General features: G+C 40.5%; 1 protein-coding gene across 10 annotated transcripts in view; it reads left to right on the forward strand.

Moving 5' to 3' along the window:
* The window catches only part of Zeb1 (zinc finger E-box binding homeobox 1), a 168,460-nt gene that overhangs the window by 113,141 nt on the left and 35,506 nt on the right, over nucleotides 1-19,813 (forward strand). For all 10 annotated transcript variants that reach the window (XM_075970745.1, XM_075970739.1, XM_075970742.1 and 7 more), the window contains one exon: nucleotides 2,317-2,517. In XM_075970745.1, the coding sequence (XP_075826860.1) occupies nucleotides 2,427-2,517 (91 nt within the window). In that variant the 5' untranslated portion in view covers nucleotides 2,317-2,426. The remainder of the gene's footprint in view (nucleotides 1-2,316; nucleotides 2,518-19,813) is intronic.

Consider the following 19,813-nt stretch of genomic DNA (forward strand, 5'->3'; position numbering starts at 1 on the left):
TTAGATACCCGTCATGAGAGCCGTCACCAGTTTTGAGAATCATCTTCCTCCCTTTCCACACTCCCCACTGTTTCTCTAGAGTAATACGTAATATGTAGTTGCTTCTCAACTGTGTGCTTTGGCTTATCACAAAGAATCTTCCCATGTGTCCATCTTTACTAAACTTAAGGGAACTTTTCCTTGTTGATATATTAAACAAACTTTCTCAGGTATTATCTCAGTAACAGTTAAGTCACTTTGAAGAGTGGCAATGAACACTATCTGCCAAGCAAATCGTCACCCCTCACCCTGATCCAGTCGTTCTACCCCACAAAGTGTCTGATAAATCTCTTTGAGAGAAGGCCGTTGTATTGCCTGCTTTTGTGCCGCTTTGGTCAAATTCCTGACAGAAACAGCTTAAAGGAGGGAAAACATCTGACTCAATATTCCAGAGCATTGAGTCACTGGTCGGCCTCATGCCTCTAGGCAGACCTAGCAGCAGGAGCATGCTTCAGAGTGGGATACTCTTCATGGTGTACAGGAAGCCAAGGGCACAACAAGGAGACATCAGGAATGACCATACGTCACCAATGTCTAGCCTGTCAGTACATGAGTCTTTGGGGGACAGTTCATAGCCAAACCATATCAACAAAGAAAAGTTATTTTGATGTGAGTACTTACTACCAAAAACAAAGTAAGTTAACGGAGAACTGGGTGGGGTGTGGGGAATGTATCTGCACAGTGGAATTCTATCTGACCAACCCTGGGGAGAAACTAAGTTTCAGATACATTGGCAGGGAAAGTGCTCCATGGCACACTGTAAAGTGGCCAAACAGTAGAATACGATACTGTATATTGTTTTTATAGTAGATATAAAGCCCAAGCAATGTAGGGTTTTTATTATAGTTGAATAGGATAAGGAATGTGATAACATTCAATATCATGTGTGCATTGAGGCAATATACTTGGCTGTTATTACTTTTCTAATGTAAGTCCAAAGGAAATGGTTGCTTTGCTTACTCTGAGAGTTTTAGTTCTGATTTTTTAATGATGAACATGCATTTTATAATGAGAGAAAACTATTTTCTCTTAGAAAATCTAGATAAATGAATTCATGCTAAAATACCTAACAGTGTTTTCTTTGGACCTAAACTGTGAAAAAAATCCTGCTTTAAGTGCAGTGATACATAAAGTACTTTTTTAATAAACTGGGTCTTCCTACAGCCTGCAAAAGCAGTTCTGGGGGTGTGGGTCATTTGCTTTCTCCCTTTCATGCTTAAGTAGACTTTCAGTTATATTTCTTCATGTCAACAGTGGTTTGTGTTTATCTGTGGATGGGTATTGCTGTGTGGGGGCACATATCCACAGTGTGTGCATGGACTTACTTGGGGAGAGAGGGTTATAGGTGCCTGGCATCTAAGCAATTGGGTGTTACTTTCCCTCAAGAATGGCTAGCTGAAAAGAGTCAAGGGGAAGAATCATGGGCAATAACTGTGTTAATTATCTGGAGAGGATCCAGTATCTTTTCCTCCTTTCTTCTCAAATGTGGCAAATAATGGTCTTTCTGCAAATCGTTGAAACAAGGGCTGTCAGTGACTTTACCCCATTAGATACTAAATATGCCACCAAAGTGATTATTGCACACTCCAGAAGAAAACCTCATTTCTGATGGATTGTTTAAAATATTTTATTTTCTACTATCTCACAGGCTCTACAAAGTATGGAAACCATTTGACAATTTTGTTTATAATTCTGATATTAAATTCATTAAAATTAGAAATTCTATTACATAGAAATTTGACTAAATTAGCTGATACTTTCAAAGTCACTATGGGCTTAATAAGCAATGTGTGTGGCTAACAGCAGTCCTTCTTGTAGAGCAACTTTGATGAAAAATGTGTTTTTATTGGAAAGATGACCCCTATAGAGATTTGAAGCCTAATTGTATATAGTAGTGTTGCACACAGTAAGATGAGTGCAGATGACTCAGACTGTTGGGTTCCAAATCCTGGATCCGTGACCTGTTGGCTGCATGCCAGCGGTGTTACCTCCACTCTTCTGTCTTCTTATGTGTAGAATAGGACTCAAGCAGTAACTGGGAAAACTTTGTTGCTAATATTTGCAGTGTTTGCACCATATATGAATTTTTAATAAGTGCAGATACTATTATTTGTCACTCTGACCATCTAGTATCAGATGTGTTATCAAGTGAGCTGCTTACTAATTATGGTTTTATAAATATTATTGAATTGTAGTCTGTTTTTTAATTTGTATTTTTGTAAGGGTTAAAAACTGATTTTTATACCAATTTTGATTATTTGTTCCTTTGTATTACAGTTACAAATTATAATACTGTGGTAGAAGCAAATTCAGATTCTGACGATGAAGACAAACTCCATATTGTGGAAGAAGAAAGCATCACGGATGCAGCTGACTGTGAAGGGGGCATGCCAGAGGATGAGCTGCCAGCAGACCAGACAGTGTTACCAGGAGGCAGTGACAGGGAGGGCGCCGCCAAGAACTGCTGGCATGAAGACGGTGAGTGTAGTTCCGTAGAAAATTCTCTTCTCTTTACTCTTTTTAAGTGTATTAAATGAAAAAGATAAATCGGGTAGAAGTTTTAATAAACAGTAAAATTATCTGTGTATTAACCAATATTAGATATCCTACTTATTTTTAAAAGTAGACTTTGAATCAGAATGATGATGTTTTGACTGTTTGAACAGTACCTAAAATATATGAAAGTTTTTAACCAAGGGCTAGGCTTTCCCCATATTGTTGAAATATTTGTCTCTCGCTTTAGTTTTATATTGGGATACCCAAATTAACAATAGATTTATAAAGTAATAATATGATATATATATAAAATAATGATTATTAATGTAGTAGAATAATTCAGTATGCAAAAATCTCAAAGGTGTGTTATGAGGGTGTTTTTAGTGTAATAATGAGCAGAAAACAAGCTCCCTACTGTCTGTGCCCTGCCAAAGTTAGCAAGTAAAGTTGGCTAGACTAAGCACTAGGGAAGTGGAAGACTATCTGAGATGTTGTTCCAGACTCACTCTTGTGCATGGATTTGAGCCCCAGTTCACACTAGTGAGTGGTAACCTAAAACATCTTAAGCCATGTTTGAATTTAAAGTATAAGTATTACAAATATCCATGGCCATTAAAAATACACTTCATTCTAGTGCTTCAGAAGTCCCTCAGTAATTTAGTAAGCAGATAAGAACATGAGAAAGTAAAAGAAGCAAAAATTAACTCAGACTATCTTAATTATGAAATGCTTCACCTTGTTTAAAGAAAAAATAAGTTTAAAAAACAATGAATGATTGGTTCCAAATCCATGAGATAGCCCTGGTTGATCTCAGTGGCCACAAAATGGACATAGACAGGAATGTGAGAGAGGGATCTGTGGGTAGGAGTGTCAAGAGTTGGCGTGAGAATGGTTAATACGTATTGCGTATGTGTGCAGAATTGTCTAAAAGCACATTAGTAAATGAAGTATGTTAAGAAATAATATAATTTCCAAAAATTAAAAGAATTAAGTGGTAATCACCCAAAATGAATTTAATAGCAAGTCAAGAGAGTCAAAGAGAAATAAGGTAGAGAAAATTGCACATAAAGTGAAATTCAGACAGACCTTCTCAGAAAGGCCTTCTTAGAATTGATAGACAGGACCTCTGTGTGTGGAAGCAGGTGCAGGTCCAGGCAGGGAAGAGGAAGGCATGGTACCTGCTGCAGTGAGCTGAGTGAGCAGAGCAAGCCACACAGGGACGGCGTTGAAAGCACCAAAGAAAAGTGACTTACTGCAAACAAGGGAAACTTCACGAGGTATCTTGTAGAATATCCATCAGTTTTTTTTCTGATTTTTTTCTTTTGGACAGGGGTGTGGAGTCTGTGAAATAACAAAGTAGTAAATAAAGTATCCTTCTTTGACTTCATATCAGCTGTACCCGATAGCTGCCAGGCTTCACTACAATCTTTCACCTGTTGTGATGGGAACAGCCAGAGGCTAAGAAGCAGAAAGAGATTAAAGGCAATAAAGCCAGAGTGGTAATAAAATGCCATAACATGTAAAGATGCTAGAAGCACTTTTGCAGAGGGAGGTGGGAATGTTGTGTCACCGACCTGAAGACAGGAGGAAGGCAGTAGTGTAAATGCAGGTTGAGAGCTGTAGCTTGAGTCAGGATGATGGCTAGAGAAAAGGTGAGAAGTACAGCGTCCTGATTGTGTTCTCACAGGAAGTTTTAAAAGGTGTGCTCTGGAGTAAGATTAAAAAAAAAAAGTTTAAGATGATCCCATCCCCGTTATTTATTGAAATTTGAAGGAAACTGAATGATGAGATATTTATGACTCAATTTGTTGGAATCAAAATTTCATAGTTTTATTTTTTGTGTGTGTTCATGCACGTGTGCACATGTATGTACAGGTGCCCACATAGGTGTATAGTATGCATGTGGAAGAAATGGTATCTGGGATCTTCCTTTATTTCTTTCCACCTTATCTTTTGAGCTGGTCTCCCAGAAGCTAGCGCTCGCTGGTGGGTTCAGCTGCTAGGATTCTCAGGTCTCTGTCTCCTGACCCATCTGTACTGGGGTCACAGGTCTGCCACTGCGCCCAGCCTTTGCATAGGTGCTGAGGATCTGAACGCAGGTCCTGTACACGCAGTGTTTACCCTCTGAACTGTCTTTCCCACCCTTGTATTTTGGTTTTGCCTGATTCAGTAACTCATTGTGTTCATTTCCCTAGTGTTTCTGGGATATTTGCTAAACAGGATCACTGGGATCACGGACAGAGCTGTGGCAGCTCTTGCTTTCTTCTGTAAACCGCTTTTGTCCAGCTACTTCCTGTCAGTACTTGCCTAGGGACAGTTGTTTTGTTTAGCACTGCTGGGGCTTGGACCTGCAGTGTCATGCATGTGAGGCAAGAGTTCTACCACTGAGCTACCATTCCACTCCTGAAACCATGTTAACATATTCATTCAACAATTTTGTAATCCATCTGTCTCTTCAAAAATAATATAATAGAAAATCATGTTAAATGCCCAGCTACACTAGAGCTGCATGCTTTCACCCATACTGCAGTAATGTTATCAAAAATGGGTATGAGACCAGTTTATAATTATTTTTCTATTTGTTAGTAAAGTGATCTGGATGCTGGTGATTAGGTTTTGGGGCGGAGGTCATTTTTGTTTTGTTAATTTTAGTTTGGTATGTTTGTTTTTTATTTAATTGCTTATATTAGTTATCGACTTATGCCATATAAAATTCTCTAGTTTGAAATTAATTTTATCTGAAGTTACAGCAGAAGGTCAGAAGTGGACACACAGTGGATGCATTTACCTGTCAGTTTTGACTGTTCTCAGAGATCAAAGACACCAGCGCTAAAATGACCCTGATTCTAGACTTTCTGACCAGGAACTTAAGCTAGTATGGTAAAAATGCCTTAACAACTCTGACTATGTCTGGAAACCAACAATAGGACAGCAAGTGTTTTGGTGGATACTTGTACCATAGGTTTGGGTGTCTGCGGATCTTGAGCTTGATGCTTTCTGAAAGAGATCAACTCATTCCTGCAGCTCCTAGTTGCCTTGGGATCTGAATGCAAATGTTAGTCCCTTATAGTAGCCCTCTCAAACCGGCCCTTATCTCCCCTCTGTTCCTTATCCTTTCCCTCTATCCTGCCCATGTCCTGCCCCCTGCCTGCAGAACCACCTCTTCCTTTTCCATCTTCTCCTCTTAAACCTGAACTCCCTAACACAGTGCATGTTAAACTACCTGCCAGTATCCACAGCTGCTTTGTGATTGGGGCTGTGAGTTACTGAGATTTGTATCTCTCCTCTGAGGCCCACACTACATGCTGAAGAGAAGATGTCTAGAGTACCCTAAAACATTTTCCTTTTGAATTATAAGATCATGATCTCAGAAAAAAAAATGTGTTTTCCCTTCTTTGCTTTTCCTTTCATTTTGAGAGCTTCAGTTCTTTGTCGTTTTTATCTGACATTGTTTGGGTATTACATTGTTTAAATTACTTACTATATTCGTCTTTAATTCTGTGACATTCTACCTGACCTTTGTAATACACTTATGAAATATGATCTGTGTAAAAGCCTCCTCTGCAGTGTTTATTTTTCCTAAAACATGAATAGAGAATACAGCAAATTAAAAATACTAAGTTTTCTTAGCTCATGAGTAAAATATCTAAAAACTAAAGAAAGATAATCATTTAATCCCTTATCAACTGTTTTTAAAAACTATAGAAATCTCTGCTTCTGGAAGAATGGAATAGAAATTTTTCTGTTTTTCCTGGTAAGTATGAGAGACAGAGAGACAGAGAGACAGAGAGAGAGAGAGAGAGAGAGAGAGAGAGAGAGAGAGAGAGAGAGAGAGAGAGAGAGAAGAGAGCAGAAACCTCAAAAAGCCAAATAATGGCATATCAGTAGAGTCCCTGGATTTTCTGTTAACTTTGTCTCATAGATGAGACTGTGTGCTGGAGAAGCCAGGTCCAGAACCTCAACAGGCACACACATGACACAGTAGTTCAAACTCTCTCTAGCAAGAATTCAGAAAAGCAACAGCCTTGTGACACAGAAAACTTGTAGATAACCAAATACCATAGAGGAAACTTCAGGTTCCTCAGTTGGGGAGGCCTGTCTTCTAGTCTCACTGAAGAGAAGCGTCCCAACCCTTACCACAGTGGTGGCAGACAAGACCAAGTGGCAACAAAGCATCCCATCATCTTCCTGAGTAGGCAGAGGAACCTCCTGGAGAGTCAAACCCCAAGAGCTTCACTCATGCAGGTTCTCGGTCTCTTTTGAAGTCAGGAATGAAGCCTTTCCCATCCAGGGTGATGTAGACGGAGCTCATGAGGAAAAGACTGATGTCATCAGCTGTGCAGGAAAGAGCAGCCTCTTCCAAGAAACCATATCTTCCCATCAGGGAGCAGATGCTGAGAGAGTATCCTGGAATGCATTTCCCTCTGCCTCTCTGCTGGTTACTTAAATAAGAGCCACTGTCTATCTTCGTGGGTGATAACCAAAGACATCCATGTTTCCTTCTAAAACACATGTTACCTTGAATGAGTAAATTTCACTTTGAATAGAGAGAGCAGAAGACAACCAGAACTTAAGTGACACTGGTATTGGGACTTTCTGACCAGGAATTAAAGCCAGCAGAGTAAACATCAATAATTATGAACATGGCTTGGAAACAAAACCAGAAAGCCCCACCCATCCAAAGCAGGGAAAATAGAAGCACTTAATGAAGTTATATCTGAAAATTACATTAACAACAACAGAAAAAATAGCAAGAGTCGGTTGCAGAAGGAAGAGGGAGTGGTAGGTCAAGGTGCAAGTGGAACAGTCTGGACAGTGGGAAGAAAGGGGAGAGCCTCCGTGTCCTTTGGGGGTTGATCTCTAGGACATCAGCTCTCCAGCACAAGAGGAGAGAGAAGGCAGGGCTGGAAAAAATGTTTAGAAAAATTACTGAAATGTTCTAATATTTGATAAAAGACATAAAACTGTGCCCTGACTCGAATAAGTCTGGAGAAGCCATGCCAGAAAACACCATAGCCAACCTGAATAGAATTAGTCTGGAGAAGCCATGCCAGAAAACATCATAGTCAAACCTTTGAACACTAAGGATAGGCAAAGTGACAGAGACAAATGCGAGAGATTGTGGTTGTGGGGAAAATCCAGTTGAGTGACAGCCACTTTGTAGAAACTTTGGAGGCCAGCCGGGTGTAGCTCACTTCTTAAATGCTGAAAGTTGTGAGCCTAGGGCTCTAGGTCCAGAGAAACTACAGACATTTTCAGATAAAGGAACCTCCCCTACATGAAACCAGAAGCTTCCTGAACAGAAGGGAATTGTTATGGCCTTTCTTGGTTGTCACCTTGACTATATCTGGAACTAACAGAAAGCAGCTGGGCACACTGAAGAGAGATCATTTAATTAAATAATTTGAACTGGGAAGACCCACTTTTAATCCACATCTTTTGAGGTGAGAAGATCTACTTTTAATCTGGACCACACCTTCTGGTGACAGCCAATATAAAGAACATGGAAGAAGGAAACTTTTGCTCTTTGCCTGCTTGCCCTTGCTCTTAATGGCAAGTCCTTTGCTTCATTAGCATTGAATCCCACTACTGTGAGATTCCAGCATATACTGAAGACCAACTGAGACATGTAGCCTCATGAACTGAACTACTGGATTCTTGGACTTTTTGTTAGTAGACAGCTATGGTTGGACTAGTTGAACCACAGCCTGTAAGCCACTCTACTAAATCCCCATATAAGAGATGACTAATACAGGGGTGAAAAAGATGAAGGATCTAGGAAAAGGAGAGGTGTGCGCAGGGATATGCAGTCACATGTCCTCTTCCTGCAGTTTCTTCAGTTATCTCTGAGGATTGGACAAACATAACTAAAAATATGAATACATGAAATTAGCAAAGCCAGCCTAGAGATGATCAATAGTTTTTTATTTATAATATATATATATATGGTACCTACAAATCTATATTCAACATGATCTTATGGTCAATTTAATACTCAAGTCACAGGATGTATAGAGTTGTACATTCCTCCTGCATAGCTACTATTGATCCACTGTTAGCATTCATTGCATTGTTGGTAATATTCTCAAGCACTGAAAATTACTTAAAACTTCTAGAAACAAAGTTCTCCAGTTAACACATATAATTTTCAATAGAAACTCTATTTCTAACCTATGTAAAGTGAGAATTCTAGGCTTTACCTCATTTAAAATGATGGTCTGTTAGTTTGGATATGGTTGATCTAATCACCCTGGTCCTGAATCATCAACAGAATTTGAGTCACCACAAAAGGAGCTTTCTTCACAGAGTAGTACCCACCCTGCTGGACAGAGCTAACTAGCAGCATTGTTGGTGGCAGGTTCTCTTCCTTGATCAAAGCTGCCTGCTCTGCTGTCCTTAGAGTGGGGTCTCAGGTCACCATAGCTTCAAGAGGACATGGTGTGAACACACTGTGGTGTTAGATCAGTATACTTTGCTGAGAAGGCAAAGGGGATGCCAGGTTTTCCACAGGTGTTACAGAAAGCCAGTTGCTCAGTGAAGTTCCAATGCAGTGTTTTCTATAGTACTTGTTAATGCATGCTTGGAGAAGGGGAGATGATTCAAGAGTAGACAAAATACCTATAATTTCTCTATCAATCTAAAAGGTCTCAAATTAAAGGCCTTTAAATAACCTGATCAAAATAAATCATAAAACATTTTATTGGGTTCTGTTTCTTTGAGAAAAGTTGAATTTTCAACTTTTTAGATAAACCTTTAATAGAACAGAAGGAAACTCTGGAAGCCTAACAACTGAGTTTCTATAATCTCTATACTGCTGGAGGATCAGACCTGTGATTCTCAGACCTAACAACTGAGTTTCTATAATCTCTATACTGCTGGAGGATCAGACCTGTGATTCTCAGACCTAACAACTGAGTTTCTATAATCTCTATACTGCTGAAGGATCAGACCTGTGATTCTCAGACCTAACAACTGAGTTTCTATAATCTCTATACTGCTGGAGGATCAGACCTGTGATTCTCAGACCTAACAACTGAGTTTCTATAATCTCTATACTGCTGGAGGATCAGACCTGTGATTCTCAGACCTAACAACTGAGTTTCTATAATCTCTATACTGCTGGAGGATCAGACCTGTGATTCTCAGACCTAACAACTGAGTTTCTATAATCTCTATACTGCTGGAGGATCAGACCTGTGATTCTCAGACCTAACAACTGAGTTTCTATAATCTCTATACTGCTGAAGGATCAGACCTGTGATTCTCAGACCTAACAACTGAGTTTCTATAATCTCTATACTGCTGGAGGATCAGACCTGTGATTCTCAGACCTGTTGCCCTTGACACTTCATGGTTGCTTCCATATCTGGGATCAGGATCAATAGAAATCAAGCTTTTCCTACTTTCTTTGAGATTTTTTTTTAATAGGTCTGGTTGGATTTTAAGAAACATGTCATTTACCTAAAACATTGAAAACTGGGAAGCCTGTCAAGTACCAACATCAGTTAAAATGCTGGCACATTCACTATGGAAAATCAGTGTTCACGAGCAGGTGAATCTTCCTTCCCTTTCCTCAGTATATTAGTCTTTTCATTCTTACAACAGGGCTGCATGACAACTATTAACTCAGAAACTAAATGGAAGAACAAGAAACCAAGTCTGAGTGATCCCAAAGTAGTCTATCTTCTTTTTCTACTAAATCTAACAGAAAATATGTACACATTAAATGTGGCACTCATACAAAGAGCTAACAGCAGGCTGGTAGTTGGGTTATGCCATTAGTGTCCATCCATAAAGAAATATCTTAAGAACAGTTACCATATCATATTCCACTCGTATTTTTTATGGCCTCCAACAAGAGTTTCAGATTCAGTGTCTGGAAAAACTAAAGCAGCAAAATGGAAATAAGAGAGCACATCTTCCCTGTGACTAGCAGAAAATAGCTGCTATCCTCATTCCTGTCCCTGCACTAATAGTATCTCGTCAGTTCTGTGTTTTCTGTGCTGCCATGACAAAGTACCACACTTTGATGGTTCAAACTCTACATATTAGTTTCTTACAGCCATTGCAGTGTCCCTTCTCAGACGTTAGCAGAAGTGCCGTCCTTTTGATTGTGAAAGGACCTTATTTCCTTGCTGGCTCTGGGCCATTTCTGGCCTCCAGAGGGTACTTACATTCCTTGGTTTATGACTCACATCATAGTTTCTCTTCTTGTTGCTGTGATAAAACACTCTGACAAAAGCAGCTTGAGAGAGAAAGGGTTTATTCTTGCTCACAGTTCAAGGTACATCCTGTCAAAGCTCAGAAATTGAGCTGACAGGAGGTTGAAGCAGCTGGACACATGGTGTTCATAGTCAGGAACAGAGATGGATGAACACATGCTGCTTTCAGATAGTCCAGAATCCCAGCCAGGGACTGGTACCACCCACAGTGGACAGCTCTTCCCACTTCAATTAAAGCAGTCAAGATAACTCCCCACCTCCCCCACTCCCATCCCTGGGACATACTCAGAGACTTATCTCCCAAGTCATCCTGTATTCTGTAATAGTCGCAACCCTTTTCTGAATCTGTAGAGGCAGCAGAACAAGTCAGGGACCTCTCACGTTGGACTCTCCTGCTATGCCCATTTCATCTTCCACTCTTCTGCCCCTCTCCCACTGTTAAGAACCCACAGTGAGCACCCAACCTCCCACATAATCCAGGAAACTTTCCCTATCTCAAGGTCCGTGACCTTAATCACAGCTACACATCTGTTTTGCCACTTAAGTTTTTTAAACATATTGTACTCTTTATTTCTTTTTTTTATTATTATTATTATTGAAAAAATTTCCGTCTCCTCCACGCCTCCCATTTCCCTCCCCCTCCCCCTACTCCTCTCCCCCTCCCTCTCCAGTCCGAAGAGCAGTCAGGGTTCCCTGCCCTGTGGGAAGTCCAAGGTCCTCCCACAGGTCTAGGAAGGTGAGCATCCAAACAGGCTTGATGTGGGAGTGTCATATATCAGTCTGTTGATTTCATTGGTTAAGCAATAAAGAAACTGCTTGGCCCTGATAGGTTAAAACATAAGTGGGAGGAGTAAACAGAACAGAATGCTGGGAGGAAGAGGAAGTGAGCTCAGAGACGCCATGCTCCCCTTTCCCAGACAGAGGCGATAACTCTGCTCTCTGAGGCAGACGCATGAAGCTCAGACCCAGCATGGACGTAGGCTAAAATCTTCCCAGTAAGCGCACCTTGGTGCTACACATTATTAGAAATGGGCTAGTCCAGGTGCTAGAGTTAGCCGAGAAGAGGCTAGAGTTAATGGGCCAAGCAGTGTTTAAAAGAATACAATTTGTGTGTTGTTATTTTGGGGCACAAGCTAGCGAGGTAGCCGGGGTGCTGGGGATGCAGCCCCGTCACTCTTATTACAACAGAATGGTGCCCGACGTGGTAGCAACAATTTCTCGGGTCTACTCTGCTTGCCAGAGGCAAGCAAGCGCTCTCATCTAAGAGAGGCTTCCTGACTCAGCTTTAGCTGCAAAGCTTGCAGCTCATTAAGAGGTCCTGCCACGAAACACTTAAACGGTGTTGATGAAAGGCTGAACGCATGCTTTTCGGTTTTCAGCCATAGCAGGAAAAAAGCTGCACCATTTAAAAATGCCAGCTTTCTGGGCTGTCCTGTAGGGCAAACTCTGACTCTTTTACGCAGGCGGTTCGTGCGGTTTGCAAGCACAGGCTGCTGAAGCTCGCTTGCTGGCAGGGACATTGAAACACTGTAGACTTGTGGCACTGAACGTGGCTACAGCCAGTACCTCAGCCATGAGGCTGGAAAGCTAAGGAATGGGCTACATCTAGCCGGCAAAGCCACGGCTTTAGTCCTACTGAGATTGCTTGGTAAATTAAAGACTCATGTGGTCAGAAAAACAGAGAGAGATACAGTAAAGAGAGCGTCAAAGACAACGAAAATGTTTAAATCATTTACAACGTGTTAAAAATATATGCAAACTAAAAGTTAAAGTTCTTAAAAGTAAAAAATGAAAGAAAGAGAGTAGTTGGGTGTGGTACTACACACCTTTAATCCCAACACTTGGGAGGCAGAGGGAGATTGACCTCTGTGACTTCAAGGTGTGGTAGCACATGCCTTTAATCCCAGTGCGTAGAAGGCAGAGACAAACAGATCTCTGTGAGTTCAAGGTATAGTAGCGTACACCTTTAATCCCAATGCCTGGGAGGCAGAGACAGGCGGATCTCTGAGAGTTCAAAAACAGCCTGGTCTACAGAGTTATTCCAGGTCAAAGATACAGAGAACCTGTCTCAAAAAGCAAAAAATACTGTGTGCCATTGTCCTTGGCGTCTCATCAGCCCTCATTGTTCGTCATGATCAGAGAGTTCAGTTTTATCCCATCTTTTTTTGGTAATAGTCCAGCTGGCCTTGGTGAGCTCCCAGTAGATCAGCTCCACTGTCTCAGTGGGTGGGTGCACCCCTCGTGGTCCCGACTTCTTTGCTCATGTTCTCCCTCCTTCTGCTCCTCATTGGGACCTTGGGAGCTCAGTCCAGTGCTCCAGTGTGGGTCTCTGTCTCTATCTCCATCCATCACCAGAAGAAAGTTCTTATCCAAGAGGATAACGATATGTTTTTCCTTGTGTTCACCTTCTTACAGACGCCAAGGACAATGGCACGCAGTTTTGATCCTACGCAATCTGCTGGCTTGGTGGGAGCCTAGCCAGTTTGGATGTTCACCTTCCTAGATATGGACGGACGGGGGAGGACCTAGGACTTACCACAGGGCAGGGAACCCTGACTGCTCTTTGGACTGGAGAGGGAGGGGGAGAGGAGTGGGGGGAAGGGGAGAGGGGTGGGAGGAGGGGGAGAAGAGTGGGAGGAGGGGGAGAAGAGTGGGAGGAGGGGGAGGGAAAGGGGAGGCTGGGAGGAGGTGGAAATTTGTTTTTTTTTCCTTTATTCTTTTATCAATAAAAAAAAAGAAAAAAAAAGAAAAAAGAAAAATAAACAAAATAGAGGTTAAAATAAAATGCACACAGAGAATCTTGATACTGTATGCTATTATGCTCTGTTTGAATTGTTTGAATGCTGAGGAAGGAGCAACAGCTGCTAAAAGATATTTGTTTATAAATGCTGCTGAACTAATCCAACATAGATATTTTGAGAATGCTTTGACTTTGAAATTTGGATCTAACGACATGATGCTTTGGAAAGGAATTTCTTATTTTGTTTTCAGAGGGTGAGAGTCTGTGGATTGCTTCTATTCCAATATGGTATGATGGACCACGCCCTCCTGAAGGGTTGCTGTGAACATCTTCAGAAAATTGCTTTGCTCAACTGCCAACTGAGATGAAACTAGCACACTGGTTATACCATGAAAGACCTAATTAACGACGCCCCATTCAGCAGGAAGCAGTTGGGAGGGAAAAAACTGCGCCCATGTTCCCAAATATGGTTTATAAATGTTCTTTTACATTTAAAGGGGGGAATATAATATAGATATGAATACTTTGCATTATTATAGATTTTGCTTTATTGATAAAGATTTAAGGTCAATTTTGTTCTATGCATATGCATATTTCTGCTATTGATTAAGATATTGTGATTGTGTAGTTCATTAAAAAATGTAATCTATAATTAAGAAATATTGGTTAATGGATAATCATCAGTAATAGTCAAGCTTGTAGTCATGTTAGTTAAATTTTCTAGATATATAGAGATACATTTCAGTTAGATAGACATTCTTCATATCTTTCAAACACTGCAGAATATGGCATTTAATGTTTTAACAACTTAGGACTTTTCATGACAATGAGACACTCTGCTCCTGGCAGCACCAATCTACTTCAAGAGGAAGATGGGCATCGAAGAGGATCCTTATGGAGTCTGATAGCCATTTGGGCAAGAAACTGCTCTTGCCTGGACTATTGCATAAACTGGAAACAGAGAACCCGCAGAGAAAGGACTACTGAACTTGCCTAAAGGTGAGATGATCTTTCGGGGTTCCTGATTCATGAAAGAGTCTGTGAGACATTCTGCAGGACACAACAGATAGTGGCTGAACTGACTTTGAAATGTCCTGCTTCATGGAAATGTCTCTGGCTGAAGATGGATGCCCCAATGGTACAGAGGAACTTTGGGTGACTGTACAGGCAGCGAGATGTCTCTGTCATTTCTAGAGTTTGAAAGTTGCCTACTTTTTGTTTGCTTAGGTAATATTGTATTCTTCTGGAGTCTTTGATGGAGTTGAAGAATAGTTAGTTATAGTTATAGTTTTCCTTAGTTATGATAAAGATTAAATAGATGTAAATATTATAATTTTTACCTGATAACTGTTTTGTTATATGTAATCTTACTATGTTAAAGTTAAAGCCTTCCTTTTTTTGTTTAAACAGAAAAAGGGGAAGTGATGTGGGAGTGTCATATATCAATCTGTTGATTTCATTGGTTAAGCAATAAAGAAACTGCTTGGCCCTGATAGGTTAAAACATAGGTGGGAGGAGTAAACAGAACAGAATGCTGAGAGGAAGGGGAAGTGAGCTCAGAGACGCCATGCTCCCCTCTCCCAGACAGAGGCAATAACTCTGCTCTCTGAGGCAGACACATGAAGCTCAGACCCAGGATAGACACAGGCTAGAATCTTCCCAGTAAACAAAGCTTATTTAGCTTCTCTAGGATCACAAATTATAGGCTCAATGTCCTTTATTTATGGCTAGAAACCAATTATGAGTGAGTACATTCATCTTCATCTTTTTGGGTCTGGGTTACCTCACTCAGGATAGTGTTTTCTATTTCCATTCATTTGCATGCAAAATTCAAGATGTCATTGTTTTTAACCACTGAGTAGTACTCTCGGTGCTACACATTATTAGAAATGGGCTAGTCCAGGTGCGAGAGTTAGCCGAGAAGAGGCTAGAGTTAATGGGCCAAGCAGTGTTTAAATGAATACAGTTTCCGTGTAATTATTTCAGGTGTAAAGCTAGCCAGCTGGCCAGCAGGGTGGCGGGACACAGCCCGCCGCTTTTATTACTACACAGGCTAGGCTCCCATAAAGCCAGTACATGCAGTGGGATCAAAACCCAATGCCATTGTCCTTTGCTTATCAGCCCTCATTGTCCACCATGTTCAGAGAGTCCAGTTTTATCCCATACTTTTACAGTCCCAGTCCAGCTGGCCTTGGTGAACTCCCATTAGATCAGCCCCACTGTCTCAGTGGGTGGGTGCACCCCTCACGGTCCTGACTTCCTTGCTCATGTTTTCCCTCCTTCTGCTCCTCATTTGGACCTTGGGAGCTCAGTCCGGTGTTCCAGTGTGGGTCTCTGTTTCTATCTCCATCCATCGCCAGATGAAGGTTCTATGATAATATGCAAGATATTCATCAGTATGGCTATAGGATAGGGCCATTTCAGGTTCCCTCTCCTCAGCTGCCCAAGGAAATAACTGGGGACATCTCCCTGGACACCTGGGAGCCCCTCTAGGGTCAAGTCTCTTGCCAACCCTAAGATGGCTACGTTAATTAGGATATATACTTTCCTGCTCCCATATCCACCCTTTATCTCAACAATCCCATTCCCCCAAGCTCCCCCCATCCTCCCCTTCTCACTTTTCTCTCCCCATTTCCCCTAACGCCCACCCAACGCCCACCCCCAAGTTCCCAATTTTGGCTCGGCAATCTTGTCTACTTCCAATATCCAAGAGGATAACTATGTTTTTCTTTGGGTTCACCTTCTTATTTAGCTTCTCTAGGATCACAAATTATAGGCTCAATGTCCTTTATTTATGGCTAGAAACCAATTATGAGTGAGTACATTCATCTTTGTCTTTTTGGGTCTGGGTTACCTCACTCAGGATAGTGTTTTCTATTTTCATCCATTTGTATGCAAAATTCAAGATGTCATTGTTTTTAACCACTGAGTAGTACTCTCATATGTGTATATTCCACACTTTCTTCATCCATTCTCCCATTGAAGGGCATCTAGGTTGTTTCCAGGTTCTGGCTATTACAAATAATGCTGCTATGAACATAGTTGAATAAATGCTTTTGTAATATGATAGGGCATCTTTTGGGTCCTGGGGTAGGTTGATCCCGAATTTCCTGAGAAAGTGCCACACTGATTTCCAAAGTGGTTGCACAAGTTTGCATTCCCACCAGCAATGGATGAGTGTACCCCTTACTCCACATCCTCTCCAGCAAAGGCTATCATTGGTGTTTTTTGTGGAATTGGAGAATTATAATGTTGACATCTTTGAGAAGGCATTATCGTATAGACTATACACATACATACATAAAAATTTCTCCGCAGCCCACATATCACAGTCTGATGTTAATAATCATCATAGTGAACTGTTGCTGTATGTTTTGCATATGAATGTTCTGTGTGCCCATGTTCTACACTGTGTTTGACTCTCAGACAATGAAACAGGTAAGAACCCTACTTTGTAGATAAAGGAACGAATACAAAAGTGGATACTTTCCTATGGTCACTGTTGTATGAGCAGAGGCTTAAAGCCTGCTGGTCTGAATTTGGTGGTTAAGCCATTAACCTCTGTGCTGCCATAAGACACTCATATAATTCAAAACTTCTAGTATTTGGTTAAAAAAAATGGCAACTTTCTTGTGTATAGGCAGGTTATTTATTCTTAAGTCTTTTAGCTCACAGAATGGAATGGTAATGAAAGAACATAAATGTCTGGAAATGTATGTAACTTAGCTGATTTTACTCATCATCACCATTGTATTGAATGCCACTGTTGCACAGCAGCTTTGAATGCTTGGGACAGAACTGGAGAAATAGGATAGAAAATTGAGTCATTTGCTAAAGTTATACAGGGCCCAAAGGAAACCTTGACAGTTTTCTTACAAAGATGGACTTCAGCAGTAAATAGAATGGTACCAAATTCAGAAGCTAGACAAATTGTAATTGAATCTCTGACTTTTCAGAATGCCAATTCTCTATGAAAAAGGATAATTGGGCCATTAAAGGCAAGGTTAGCACCTCTGGAGGAATGGATTTGAGATACAAATAATATAGCATCTCATGAACATGATGATACATGTATAGGAGAGGTGATTTACAGAGGTTTGGAGAAAAATCAAAATGTCAAATATTACAATTCTAGCAAGAAAGGTCACATTAAAAGGGATTTTAGACAGGGAAGTCCTAGAAAAAAAATTTTTTTGAATAATCCATTTAGAATGCCCCTTCCTGGTGTGTGAAATCCTTCTATGTTTTGCTTTTGTTGGTTAATGAATAAAGCTGTTTCTGCCAGTGATTTATCAGAATAGGACAAGGCAGGGGTTCCAAGCAGAGAGAGGAGAAGAGAGTAGGTAGAGTGAGCGAGAAGTCTTGTAACCCTGCTGGAGACAGACACCAGACGCTGAGTGGAACTTTACCCGGTAAGCCACAGTCACGTGGCAGTACATAGATTAATGGAGATGAGTTAGTTTAGGATATAAGAGCTAGCTAAAAATATGCTTAAGCTACTGGCCAAGCAGTATTGCAAATAATATAGTTTCTGTGTGATTATTTAGAATCAGGGCAGTTGGGAAATGAACTAGCAGCCTCTGCCAACAGTTGGCACCAACATGGTCAACTAAATCCACCTAAAAACCTGAGAGGTCTGCCAGCCCTTCTGGTTTATACAGAAGGTGTAGCAAAGGCAGGCATTGGACTAATGAATGTAGGTCAAAAAGAAATATTCAGATATTCAAAGGCAATCCTTTGCCATTGGGAAACTCCACGAGATGCCTTGCAGTTTCCTATGCCAAATTCGGCTACTTTGCCAAATCCAATTCTGCTACTTTCAGCCATCATAGAGAAAACTCCTTCCCAGAACAATTAAAGAACCAAATGCCTATTGAAAAAAAAAAGACCATGCTTCTCTGGATGATAGAAACGCTATAAAAAAGAGAACAAAAATTTAGGAGAGGCCATAAAGCAAGTATTTTGACTAACTTCTATAAATGAACAAAGACCAAAATTAAAAATACAAATAAATGGCATTGCCATTGAAGGTCTCATAGACACAGGTGTAGATGTAACAACGATTTCATCAGAATCTTGGCATCCAAATTGGCCTCTTCAGGATATAAATGTTCGGTTTTTAGGGATCAGAACTTTATCTCAGGTAAAGCTGAGTACAAGATGGGTTGAATGTATAAGGCCAGGACAGAGAAGAATATTAAAACTATATGTAGCTAACATAACAATGGCTTTGTGGGGACATGATTTGTTACAGCAATGGAATACTCAGATTAAATTCCCCAATCTTAAAAATAAGCCATAAACTAACAAGTTTCAGAAAAAAATATTAGAAGGTTTTATAAAGAACAGTCACCAACTATTCAGGTTGTACAAGAACAGAGTACGAGAGCTACTGATATTTCAATGGCACCAACAGCCCTCCCTTTAAAATGGTTGACAGACAGATCTGTATGGGTTAAGCAATGGCCTTTAACAGTAGAGAAACTGCAGGCTTTAGAATAGTGGGTACTGGAGCAACTAGATACTGAGCATATTGAAGAATAAACCAGCCTGTGGAATTCTCCTGTATTTGTTGCTAAAAAGAAATCTGGAAAATGGAGAATGGTAAAAGATTTAAGAGCTGCTAATAAGGGGCTCTCTACAGTCTGGCATTCCTTTGTCTCCCCTATTGCCTAAAGGATAGCCTCTTATAGAATTGATTTCAAAGATTGTTTCTTCAGTATACCTTTACAAGAAAAAGACAGGAAAATTCACCCTCACAGTGCCTACTTACAGTAATTCTTAGCTTGCTAAAAGATATCAGTAGAAGGTTCCTCCACAGGGAATGTTAAAAGCCCCACCCTGTGCCAAAATTTTGTAAGTCAGCCATTGGAAATGATACATAAGCAATTTCCTGAATGTATAGTTTATCATTACATGGACGATATTTTGCTATCAGATTCAAATGTAGATACTTTAGAAAGAATGTTTGAAGAAATAAAGAAAATTTTGCCTTGTTGGGGATTTCAAATTCTTCCTGAAAAAATACAAAGAGGAGATGATGTGGGATTCCCTTCTGTATATGTGTTGCTTTCATTGGTTAATGAATAAAGAAGCTGCTTTGGCCTGTGATAGGGCAAAATAGAACTAGGTGGGAAAACTAAACTGAATGCTAGGAGAAAGGAGGCAGAGTCAGAGAAAGGCCACATACCCACCTGAGGAGACAGATGCCAGAATTTTGCCAGTAGGCCATGACCTCATGGTGATACACAGATTAATAGAGATGGGTTGATTTAAGATATAAGAGTTAGCTAGAAATATGTACAAGCTAATAGGC

Source organism: Microtus pennsylvanicus, chromosome 4 (genome assembly GCF_037038515.1).
Source record: "Microtus pennsylvanicus isolate mMicPen1 chromosome 4, mMicPen1.hap1, whole genome shotgun sequence".
In the NCBI taxonomy this organism is placed as follows: Eukaryota; Metazoa; Chordata; class Mammalia; order Rodentia; family Cricetidae; genus Microtus; species Microtus pennsylvanicus.